The sequence below is a fragment of the Plecotus auritus genome (genome assembly GCF_963455305.1).
Source record: "Plecotus auritus genome assembly, chromosome: 12".
NCBI classification, from domain to species: Eukaryota; Metazoa; Chordata; class Mammalia; order Chiroptera; family Vespertilionidae; genus Plecotus; species Plecotus auritus.
Window position 1 is genome coordinate 20,617,227 of NC_137778.1, and position 12,330 is coordinate 20,629,556.

Here is a 12,330-nt window from a genome sequence, read left to right on the forward strand (position 1 = left end):
TTTTGAATATATATTCCACTTTTCTTCCAAGGGACCCAGTTGGTTATATCTGTCAAAACACATTGAAGGACGATATGTAGAAAATCTGCATTGTGGACTCATTAATAGAAACCCTAACAGGCCTGTTTAAAAGTTTCAAGTATTTTAAAAATACCTTAAATTTCTAAAGCATATCTCAGTGCATAAAGCACTTTCACATAGGCACGCTTACTTAATTCCTACAGTCATGATATGAACTTAGTACTGATTTGGTGGTCTGATTTCACAGAAGAGGAAAACGAGTCTCATTGAGGTCACGTGACTTGCCCAAGATCACAGTGTGGGGGTGGGGGGGTTAGTAAAAAACAAAGCCTGGACTCAAACCCAGTATTCTGAGCACAATTCAATGTCTAACACTTCCTAGTCCTATGGTACTCACCGTACCAGCCTAATGGGTCTGCTAAGATATTCATTCTTCAGTGACAAGTCACATAAGCCACTAGTAATTCCTGTTAAAATTAATGTAAAAAGTTCAACGTCACCAGAATGAAAAAAGAAAACTCAAGCACGAAGCTGCCAGCCAAACTGTACGTCCACAAGTTATTTATATCAATATAATTACATTAATGGATTAATCTATTAGCTAAATAAAATCTACATTACCACACGCTGTTTTAGCTTTCACAGATCAGAGAATTTTCACAAAACGAAAATGAAAAAATCCAGGCTTGCAATAGGCTTGTTAACTTTGTATTTTGCTAAGAAAGAACGTTATCATTTTTTAAATTCACCTTCAAGTTGAACAAATTTCGTTTCGCGAAAAACTACAGAGTCATTATTTTCTCATTATGCCAACCTGGTGAAAACTTTATCAAGGGCTCCGTCCAGCCACTCGGGAACACGCTGCAGATAAATGTCAGGTCTGCCCTGACGCGTGTGAAGTGCAGCCGAGCCCACCTCAGAATTCAGCTGCGGCTGCAGCATCAGCACTGCACCTGCTGGTCCGAGGCTGTGCCAGTTAGAAAGAGCTGCGATGAACGCTTCATGGTATTCAATAGCCATTTTTATACCAAATACAGGTATGTTTTTCAATATGTACATAATAGAAACAACACTATTTCTAAGCCAAAGCACATGTCTTGAGAACACCCAGGACACGGAACAGGAAACATGATGGGAGAATTTGCCTTCTGTGTCCCTGAAGGAACCAGACACTCTCTTTGAATAAGGAAAAAAACCCAAAAAACTGCTTACCTAGCAGAACCAAGTCTATACATGCACAGCTCACGGAAGCAAAAAGTCATGAAAAGATCACTCGCACAGGAGGGCTGAGTGTGTTTTTCAGAGTGCTTTCATATGTTTTAGCTCATGTAATTGCTATAAGACTCTAGCGGTAGGAACAGCAGGCGGTACTACCCGCTATTACTAATGACTACACGAATGCACGTTTGTTTACCCGGATAGTGGACACTTAGGAAGAGAGGTGTGCTGCCTGCAATGGCGGGGCTCCTGGCAGAAGGGGATCTGGTGGCTGTGTCCTGCTTCTCCCTGTAGGTACTGGATCCCAAGCTGATAGTCACAAAGGTCAAAGGGGGAGCTGGTAAAAAGGTCCGAGTCAAAGGTGGATTCAGCAAGGGAGTGATTTAAGAAACAAACTTGTGGGGGAGGGAGGGGTGTGTGTGGGGGGGCGGGGGGGGAAAGAGTCTTCAATTTGGGTGCTGTTCTTGGTCATGTTTCATCACAGAGACAAGGCCTGCTTTTTTTTCCTTCTGCCCCAGATCCCTAATCATCTCTCAGATCACCCAGGTATGGGTCTCTTTAAGAGTATTTCAGAGCCAGGTTCCAAGCCAGAGAGGCCAACTGTGTCACAGAAGCAAACTGCTAATTACACACCAACCCTCCGTAAACACTCGAATAAATCACCGTCCTGCTGCTGGTTGGTTTTCTCCTTCTACCTGTCACAGGAGGCAGGGGGTGGGGTGGGGGTGGGGGTGCTGGAGTGGAGCAGGAAGAGCAGCCAGCAGTGACGGGGGTGGCAGCCAGGGTCGGGCGTGAGCGATGCCCCCGCTGACAGCAGCTCGCTCATCTGAACTCAGAGCCCTGCTGCCCATGCCGAGGCCCCTCTGCCGGGTCCTCAGGACACTGAGTGCAGTCAGAGCATTGATGGATGGACACTCCCTGAACGCTTACCCCGCTCTGGGGAAACGTGCCTGATGCGGGAGGCGGAACAGCATTTCGGTAGGGAAGAGGACAGAGGAACCTAACAGACAACAACTAGTAGGGGACTCTGCGAAAAGCCAGATGAGGGCTACTAGCATTTGATCCGGGGGAGAGGGCTCAGAGGAAAGGTCTCCTCTCCTTTGAATTTCTCAGGGAATGCTTGGTGGAGGAGGAGACGCCAAATTTTTAGAGCAGTGGTTCTCAACCTTTCTAATGCCGCGACCCTTTAATACAGTTCCTCATGTTGTGGTGACCCCCAACCATAAAATTATTTTCGTTGCTACTTCATAACTGTAATTTTGCTACTGTTAGGAATCGTAATGTAACTATCTGCATTTTCCGATGGGCTTCGGCGACCCTGCTAGCGGTTCTCAACCTGTGGCAAAATTACATGAAGTAGCAACGAAAATAATTTTATGGTTGGGGGTCACCACAACATGAGGAGCTGTATTAAAGGGTCGCGGCATTAGAAAGGTTGAGAACCACTGTTTTAGAGGAAACACTGAGCTCAGGTAATTCAAGGAGCATGGATGCAAGACTGGCAACGATGCAAATGAAAGGTACAAAGTGGCCAGGCTGAGAGACGGTCTGATCTGTACAGTGGGCAGCGGAAGAGGATGCTTTGCCTGTCTGCAGTAGGCGAGTGGTTCTCACAAGGTGGCCTGAATGATAATGTGACCCCACAGTGCTTCCTGTGTGCCATCTCATCTCAGTTCTCACCACAACTCGATGAGGTGGGTGCCATAATCACCCTCACTTTACAGGTAAAGAAAGGAAGGCGCAGAGGCGAAGTAAATTGCCCATGTCACACCGGGAGGAAAGGTGGGACCCGGATTCCTAACCCCTGGTATCCCACCTCTAGCACAGAAATCATTTTTTTTCAAGCAGATCTTCATCAGAACCACTTACAAAATGCATACCACTTACAAAAATGGACAACTTTGGCCTAAAAGTATTTAACATAAATATGTTTATAATGATAACAGAAAACATTTGTTTGATGTAGCATCAATCACTCCAAAAATGAGGATGTTTTTAGGAGGGGAAAACATGTGAAGCCGGGGTGAGAGGTGACTGTTGCGAGTCCCCAAATCAGCTTTGACATCCCGTTTACTTCTGTATTTTGTTTTAGCTTCACGGTATTGAGAAAACCCTGAATCACACAGAAGAGCTGGAGTGCGCTCACTTATATCACTTTATGTGAGCAAACAAGCTGAGGCCTGATTTTTTTTAAAAGACTAACACAGAACCACACATTGTCTAATCAACAGCACATTGACACCAAGTTCGAATGAAGGCGGAGATAACAAAGAAGCCTTACACCAAGGTCTGCACAGAACGGAATGAAGCCTGCACAACCACCGGTGGTCTCCAGGGGCGAGAATTGGGTCTCTACCACATGGATTATGTGTGACTTTTTAAATTACGGTGGCTTTCTTTTTGCAATGTTCTACTTCCTCAATTCTAAGGTATACCTTTCTTCACAGCTGAAGGTTTTAGAGCTCCAATACAGGCGTGTGTAACATGCAGAACGTAGTGGGGTTTTTGTGCTGTTATTAGATTTGTAGTAGATCTTATCAGTGGTGTATATCTTGGACTCAAGGAAATGTGGCAGTAAAAAGATACATTTTGAAAACAGAATTTGAGGCAAATGTTGTAGAAGCCACAAAGCCATCTACGATCTCAGCTGCAAGTCCCCTGCTCAGGGCAAAGGGCAGTGACCTGGGGATGGGAGATGAGAGAAAGAGAGATCCAGAGGGCAAGGGAGGATGGGAACGCCAGTGGGCCGTGGCCCTCTTCCCTGAGATACCCCTGTGCATCCGTCACTTTATATTAGATAAATACTGAATCAAGTTTGACCTCATGGAAATCTGTCCCGTGGGGCAGGGGGCGGGGCAAAGGCTTTTTCTTCAGTATTTCCTCCATTTTGCTACCCGACTTACCCTCCCCAAGCCTGGTAATGAAGGTCACGTGGAACAGTGGCCTCAGAACTACGGGGGAGCTTGTTACAAACACAGAGTCCTTCTTCCTCCTCTGGGGCTCTGGTTCCTCAGATCCAGGCAGAGCCCAGGAATCTGTAATTACACTGACTGCCCCCAAGCGATTCTCAGATGGGCCACACGGAAAGGGTTCAATAAATACTTTTCCAGAGAATGATAAATTGAGGGGAAAATGAACAGAGACCTCTTGGCTTGCCCAGTGTGCCAGCGACAGGCACAGTGCCATCCCTGTCTGGCTGAGATTCCGCAAGGATTTGGGTTCCAGAGTGATCCAGTGGAAAGTGTCTGAAACAGCCACTAAGTCACCAACGCACCACTTCAGTCAATTTCTGCCCTTTAATCCTAAAGCCTGGTGTCGACTCAAAACAGAGAGATTATGGCCTGAGACCGCATGACCCGTCAGGCACCCGAGGCCTCTGGTCGCGGATCAGAAATTAAACTGCATATTAGAGTGGGCTAGAGAAAGGAGCCCTGAGCCAGCCTGATGGCTCTGCTCAGACCTGACTTAGAGATTGGCCTGGTGCGTGGCGTGAAATTCAGGCACCCGATCAGGAGGCAAATTTAGCATATTTGGAATGAGCCCCAAATATGACGGCCTCTCTGGTTTGAGGAATTATTAAGAAACCAGAATGGATAGGAAAGAATAGGAATAATTCCAGGGTGGAGGCAGCTATACATGGAAAAACATGTGTGAAGGAGAAAAAGAAAACCGCAGTTTCTTCCCACGGGTGAAGGACTGTGGTCCAGGCTCCCGGCCCAGCAGCACTGAGAGAGAGGACAAGTAATTAACATGGAGAACAGGCTGCCAGAGGCAGCAGCAGAAGCTGCGAACGTAAATGTGTTTTAATAAAGACGTAGACAGACACTCCGAGGAGGAAAACAAGATGGCAGAGGACAATGCCTATGAGGAACGTGGGCGGGCCTGGTGGGCATCAGTCCCCAAATGTTCCCCCAAGTTAGTGTTCTGAACTGGGCTGGAGCCAGGCGCCCAGGAGTGAACTTTAGAGGGTCAGGAGGTGTGCCGACCATTCTGGGCACAGCTTACTCTGCCCCCGGGCACACACTCACCTCGTTCATTCACTTACACACTCATTCTCCTTCTGCTGGAGGCAGTTTGAGCAGCAGATTAGAAATCAGAACATTTGGTTTCAGAACTCACTTCCTACTTCCTCTGTGCAATAAGACAGGTTTCTCAACTTACTCCACAGATGGAATTTGTCCAGGAAATTCAAGAATAATATTTCAGAAAGGGCCTGCAATCCAATTTATTCTACTCCCTTTCCACAGTCTCTGCCCCAAACCCACTGCCCTGCTAAGAGCACAGCCTGGACCCTCTGTCACATTGTTGCACTCCCCTGGCAAAAGCATTCTGGTTAAAGCCAACTGTCCACCTACGTCCTGCCTGAACCTCAGTGGCCAAATGTGACCGGAGGCAAACACATCGCGTTCACCGGTCCCACTGTAACCTCATCACTACTAACCCCCAATGGGCTCTGAATATTGGACGGCAATCATATTCCCCCTCCACTCACTCCCTCACTTGCCTAGAAAACGATTTCACACCTTCTCCTCAAACTTCCAACATCTTCCTCCTCTCACCCTCTGCTAAGGTCCTTACTTCCTATTTCATTGAGAAAATAGAAGCACCAGGAGAATTTCCACAAGCTACCATCACCACGTCTGCATGTCCATGTTGCAACCCTGCAGCCTTCCCTCCGGACTGTGATAAAGTATGGAGCTCCGAGCAAGCCCAGCCATCCACGTGGGCTCTGATGGCTCAAGCCCATCCCTTGTCATCTGCTTTAGGAGGTGGCTCCACCAGCTGTCTGTCCTCTCCTTCATCATCATTTCCCCCTGCCCCATTTTCTCTGCTTCCCTTCCAAACAAAATTCAACACAAAGGTCTGTACAGACTCACTGTTTCCAACCCTTTTTAAAACCTTCTCCAATCAGGTATCCAGCCTTCAACTCCACTCAAACCGCTCCTGGTCCCTGAAGGTGGTTCCTCAGCTTTCATCTTCTGTGACCCATCGGCAGCATTTGACTCCGGTATCACCTCTCTCTCCTCTTTCCTAAAGTCCTCTTTGCATTTGGCCTCCAGGTCGGCACACTCCCCGATTTTGGCCTCTCCTCCCTACTGCTCCTTCTCTGTCTCCTCCCTGATAACTTCTCAGTTCACCAACATATTAACCTTGAATTTCACTTCTGGAACCTCTTCTCTCCCAATAGTTACAGATTCACTTCCTTTCTGTCTTATCCAGTGATCTTGTGACTTTCAATACCATCTATACACTGGAAACTCCCGCCTAGACGTCTACCCTAGGCTCATTTATCCAACTCCCTCCTGATACCACCATATCAAATGAGCATCGCAAATTCTTCATTCATGTCCAAACTCAAGTCTTACTCTTCCTCCCAACCTTCACTTCTCAGCCTCCATGGGAAAGGGGACAGACTAACTTCCAGGATCCACTTGTCAGCCCCTCTGTGTACAGGGCAAGTCACAGATGAACAGACACTAGTATCAGACTCCAAGGGTCACCTGTTTGACAGGGTCTCAGATTCCTGCAAGGTCACAAGAACAGGGCAGTGCAGACAGGGAGGTGGGGAAAGAAAAGCCTATTCTAGAACATGGCTGATCCTGGACACGGGAATCTACCATTTTACGAACCATATTCCTGATCTGAAGTCAGCGTGTGCACTTACTGCTCTAGCACCATAAGATGATGGGAGGCTCCAGCCCCCTATTTGTCAAATGAGTTTTACATATGTTCTGTTCCCGGGGCATGTGGAGGAGGTGGGCGAGGGGGACTAAGCAAAGATGTGCAAACACACTCCCTGGTCTTATGGACCCTAGAACCAGTGGCGTTCTCTGTAGATACCATAAAATCAGAGAAGCTTCCGAAGTTGGAGATGGCATTTTCTTCATCAGCCTCGGATACAGTATTATTCTTAGGCATGCCACACATAAGCAAAATGTCAATGAGGCAAAAGTGAATTGCTGCTCACCATTTAACAAATATTAACCATGTGCAGCTGGGAGAAGACAACTTAAAGGAGAGCCATAGGCATGTTACAGACCAAAGGACTCCTGAGGACTCGGGAAGACTCTCGGAAAGCATCCAGCCTACAGTTGCCTCTTCTTGCCAAAAGCCAGTAAAAGCTATAAAAATCTCTTCCACCCCAGCAGCATGGAGCATCCCAGGCAGTCATAACAGATGCAGCTGGCGTACCTGCATTGCTGGAGAAACAGCAGGTCTCCAAGAAATGTCCGTATCTGCATAAGTTTATCAACACCAAGTGAGGAGAGAAAGAGCTCGAGCTACAGAAATACAGGTGAAAAAATACTGGACTTTAAGAGCCCGGATGAGAGGAAATGTGAACAGAGACTGGAAACCTCTGCAACCTGTACATGTCCTCATAACACAAACAGCAGATGACACACACCCAGCACGACAACAGAGAAATAAGACCAGAACCAGGAGAAAGCCAGTTCTCGGAGTCCCATCTGGCCCAGGTGCTGAGGGTTAGAAGCTAATTCCCGAGCCACAGTCGCATCCGTAGAGGGAACAGCATTGATTGGAGAGAACATATTATATTGGCGGAAGGAACCCCTATCCAGATTAGGAGAAATACCTGAAGTAAACTACAAAGAAGAGGGGAGACTTTGCAAGTTGAGGAGACTCTTGTTTGGAGAGACAGTCAAAACAGGAAGAAGCAGCCAGCAGAACCACACACTGCTTTGCATTCTTTCTACCACAAGGGAAGAGGGAAGCCAAGAATCCAGTTGGAGTTTGACCAAGCAGAGTGGAAGTTTTGGTAGAGACTAGCTGGAGCATGGAGGACTCAGGTTGCCATGACAATGAGAACCTTCCTGCCCCCTTACAATAATGCATTATAAGGAGAAAGCTGCATGCAAATGAAGTTAAGTGTAATCAATGGCAGGGCACCACAAGGTCACGGGAGGCATTTAGGAAGAGTCTGTGCAGCAGATAAGCAATGCAAACACAGAAAAGCACTTAAGTTATATATGAAAAGGTTAGACTGAGTCCACATGCTTGCGAGAGCTTCTATGTACAGAGTAAACTTGAAGGCTTTCCTACTGGTCTGGGCATAACTGGCACCAATAAATCTCCCATATTTGTTGCTGCCAGTGAATAGAAGAGGTGCTGGACCGAGTACGAGGGGCTCCCCTTTTCCTTGTGGCCGGTATGAGGAAACAGCAGCTGGATGAATTGAGCCTTCCCAGAATGGGTGGCAGAAAAGAGACCTCAAGCTACATTTGTACCTTATGGTGGTGGTGGTGATAATGGCACAGTGAGCCGATTTCTGTATAGGTAGAAACATACATATAAAGACATGTATTTATAATACTAAGTTGACGAGTTGTTCATTGTTCATTCCATGGTGTGCAACCAGTTCTAATACATATGCAAAATGTTGTCATTACAGAGCTCTGAGTTGATATTAAAAGGAGAAAACTACGCAGGTAGTGCTGACATGGACTACCAGAATCTGTGATTTTCAGCCAAGATCCTAGGCATCTCTCATCTCACACTTTCTTTCAATGGGCAAGAGGTCACTGAAAGGATTGGTAGGTAAACAGTCTGTACTATTTAAGTCATTTTTCTCCCACTCCCTGACCCTCTTTTCTGTCCAAGCTGAAGAGATGAATTTGGGGAACTTAAAAGCTTGCATGATGTAAGTTAAAAGCCCTGTGCCCAGCACTAGGAAGGGTCCAGTACGCTGAACCTGCTGCCCCAGGAGCAGACAACCCTCACTCCAGAGTGTGTGTCCTGCTCCTAGCAGAGAGCACCGCCTGGGGCATGCTTCATACCCCAGTTCCCTGCTCAAATGAAGCCCAGCCTTTGCGGCCCTCTCTTCCCAGGGAGCCAGACTTGGTCCTTGTGCCACTGGCTGAAAACGGGTGCCTTTTCCATCCAACTTCTCCTGAGTCGAGGTGTAGTCATCCACCTCACTATGGCCATCGCCTCTGCTGTGGACTCCTGGCTCCGTGCCCTGCCCCTAGATCCAATGCTTTGGAAAGTGATGTCATCTCCAAGTGGACATGAGGTCATTCTGGCCGTGAGCAGCCAGCTGCTTTTTGGAAACCAGCCCTACAGCTCAACGAGCTCCCTTGACCCTGGATCTAGTCACGGGGGTAGCAGGAGGCATTCGGTACAATGAAGTTCAATGGTTGATGGGCTGGCTGGGAGCCCATGAGTGCAGGTTTCAGAGGATCTGCAGCTTGACCTCCTTCTCCCCACTTCCTTGGTGGCACAAAACTATAGACGAGAGCAGGGTTACTGTCAGTCTGTGTGACCTCCATACATACGTTGGGTAGATAACTAGGGAGAAATGGGAATTTGAAGAGAGTACCATGAGAGCAGGGATCATGGTACTCTTTTTCTCTCTATTTTACTAATGCCTCACACAGTGCTTGAGATGTAGTAGATGCTCACTTAATATGTGTTTCATGAATGAACAAAGAAACTAATAGAAGTGATGAGTGTTTCTTCATCTGTTTTCCTGCCTGTCTCAATATCCTCTGAGCCTTGGCTCTGAAGGACCAACAGGTCACGCCTGTATCTCCAAAAGCAACACTTCTCCTTTCAGGCTTTCCATGCATTTATCACATCACTTAGGTGAGTCTACACATATAATTGAATTATATCACTCCCAAAGCCCCACAGATGACACCCGCCACGATGGGGCCAGTGCTGTCATTCCCAGAGGCGCCTGGCTAATCTGAGTGACATGGCCTCAGGACATCCTTCACATCTCAAATGAGGAGTGACAGCACTCATCCATCTTGCCTTCCTTTCCTCCTTCCTGCCACCCCACCACAGCTGGTGAGAATCCCAGAGCATCCTCAAGGTCTTTCTAGGTCATACGTAACCCCTGGGCTTGCTGGGCATAAGCTGATCCCTGGGACTTCTTCGCTGCCCTTTTGACCTCTAGCTCAATAGCCTGTGACTCCTTCTCTGCAAGCTCCATCCTGCCTTGCTCAGCCTGTATGGGGCTGGAGCCAGGTGAGTAATGGACATTCACTAAGCACCTACTTTACAGGCTTTATGCAAGCCCCGGCTCCTCAGGCACTACAATCTTTTGGAGTTTCTCCTGAGATCGAACATTTCCTTTCCCTCCAGTACAGATTATGCCCAGAGCACCTTCTAAAGGGGCTTTGCATAAGCCACACTCTGCCTCACCTAAAACATCCTATGCAATGAAACTAGGTTAAACGGAAACAGAGGGCACCTTAGGGTAAAGGCAGCGGTGGGAATGCAGGTGAGAGGAATGAGCATTCCAAAGGTATCTGCCAGCGGGTGGGCTGGCTGACTGCATATGAGGGTACAGACCTTTGTAAGCACCTACTTACCAAGGCAACCTGCCCAAATGGCTTTGCCCACCCAGGCTCCTTAGGCATCAAATCCCACCCACCCTGGACGCTGTCTTACTTTAGAACTCAGACCTGCAGCGCGCCTTTCAGTGGTCACCTGCCCAACTTCTGGCCCCATGCAGGAATCCTAACATCCCCGACAGCCCGTCGGTTGTCTTGTGTGCCCACTAGAACCTTTCCAACATGTCTGATCATATGAATCATGAGGGGCCCTTGTACAAAGCTCACCAACTACTCACACCCTGCATAGAAAGGGCCTGTGCATCTGAATTTTTCACCAGCATCCCTAGTGAGTCTTACAATTAAGCACATTTCTTATGTGCCTGTAATGCAGCGGTTCTTGACAGTGGCTGAATGTTAGAATCAGCTAGGAAGCTTTAGAAAAAAAAAATCAATGACAGGCCTTTACCCCTAGCTATTCTTATTTAATTTGTCTGGAGTGGAGCCCAGGGGGTGTAAATTTTTAAAGCTCCCAGCTGATTCCAAAGTGCAGCCAGGGTTAAGAACTACTGCAATATCTTCCCAGACCAATGGGAAGCTCTTGGAAGACAGTAACCAAGAAATATGTACCCCTTGGTACCCCTTACTGAGCCCCACCACCACGTCAAACCTGTTACAGAACATACTCCATAACTGCTGAGTTGATCTGATTTAACTAGCTGTTCATCCATCCAATATGCATTGTAATTTCCTGTATTAAGAAGCTGTGTACTTCCACTTAGCAAGGGGCCAGATAATGGAGGCTAAGATTTTCCCATGATTGAGTACACACACACACATACACACACATACACACACACACACACACACACACAGAGGCACAGGCACACACGCTTGCAAACATGCAGGCACATCCCCAACCATTCCTTTCCCCGGATGAACCAGCCCAAACAATGCAGAAGCCTCATGCCCCAATTCTGTCCTCTGCCTGCCCCCGCCCCTTGCCAGCTCTACTCACATTGTACAGCACGGTGGTCCACCCTTCCATGGTGATGCACTGGAAGACAGTCAGCACAGCAAAGAGGATGTTATCAAACTGGGTGATCCCGTCATTGGGGCCGATCCAGTCCCTGCATTCATAACCAGCTGGGCAGCCCTGCACGCCACACGGGTGAGGGGGGTCAAATCCTTCTAGAATACCTGCACACACATTTGGAGGGTGGGGAATAAACCACATGGTGCTTAGCATGAGCTGGAAATGACCCCAAGAAGCCACAAGCATGCAACTCGATTTCCCACAGAAAGGTGTGTCCTTCGTTGTCTCAGGCTCCCTCCCATCTCTGGCCTCTCTACACCTCACACTCCACAAACCACGTGTTCAACCCAGTGTTTCTCAACCTCCTCTGAAAATGGAGTCATTCCTGCACGTGGCCCCTCTCCGTGGGCCACAGCCTCTACCACCACCTGCGTACCAGAAATTTACAGGACTGGGTCACACAGAGAGGTCTGAGGTGAAGGCAGAACACCTCACTGATTTTCTAAACCTCGGACTCTAGGATAGATCCTGAGTTCTTTCTGGGCCTCTTGGGGACAATCATAAGCTATAGTCCCCTGGGTGAGTCTTAACTCTTTTATTTTTCTGGCCTAAATTCCTGGTCTTGAATAAAAGATAAAAAAATCAGAAATCAAAATCCAAGGTGGAAGGTGTCCTTTAAAGATTCTGTTCATAAAAAAATACGGTACCTAATTGGGCTCCTTCAACCTCTCCCCATCCCCTTTCCTCCTAGGGCAC

The 12,330-nt window shown here is 47.7% G+C and overlaps 1 protein-coding gene across 3 annotated transcripts in view; it reads right to left on the reverse strand.

Moving 5' to 3' along the window:
- CACNA1E (calcium voltage-gated channel subunit alpha1 E) overlaps positions 1 to 12,330 on the reverse strand; it is a 265,342-nt gene that overhangs the window by 173,346 nt on the left and 79,666 nt on the right. For all 3 annotated transcript variants that reach the window (XM_080648664.1, XM_080648663.1, XM_080648662.1), the window contains exon 6: positions 11,557 to 11,738. In XM_080648664.1, the coding sequence (XP_080504790.1) occupies positions 11,557 to 11,738 (182 nt within the window). The remainder of the gene's footprint in view (positions 1 to 11,556; positions 11,739 to 12,330) is intronic.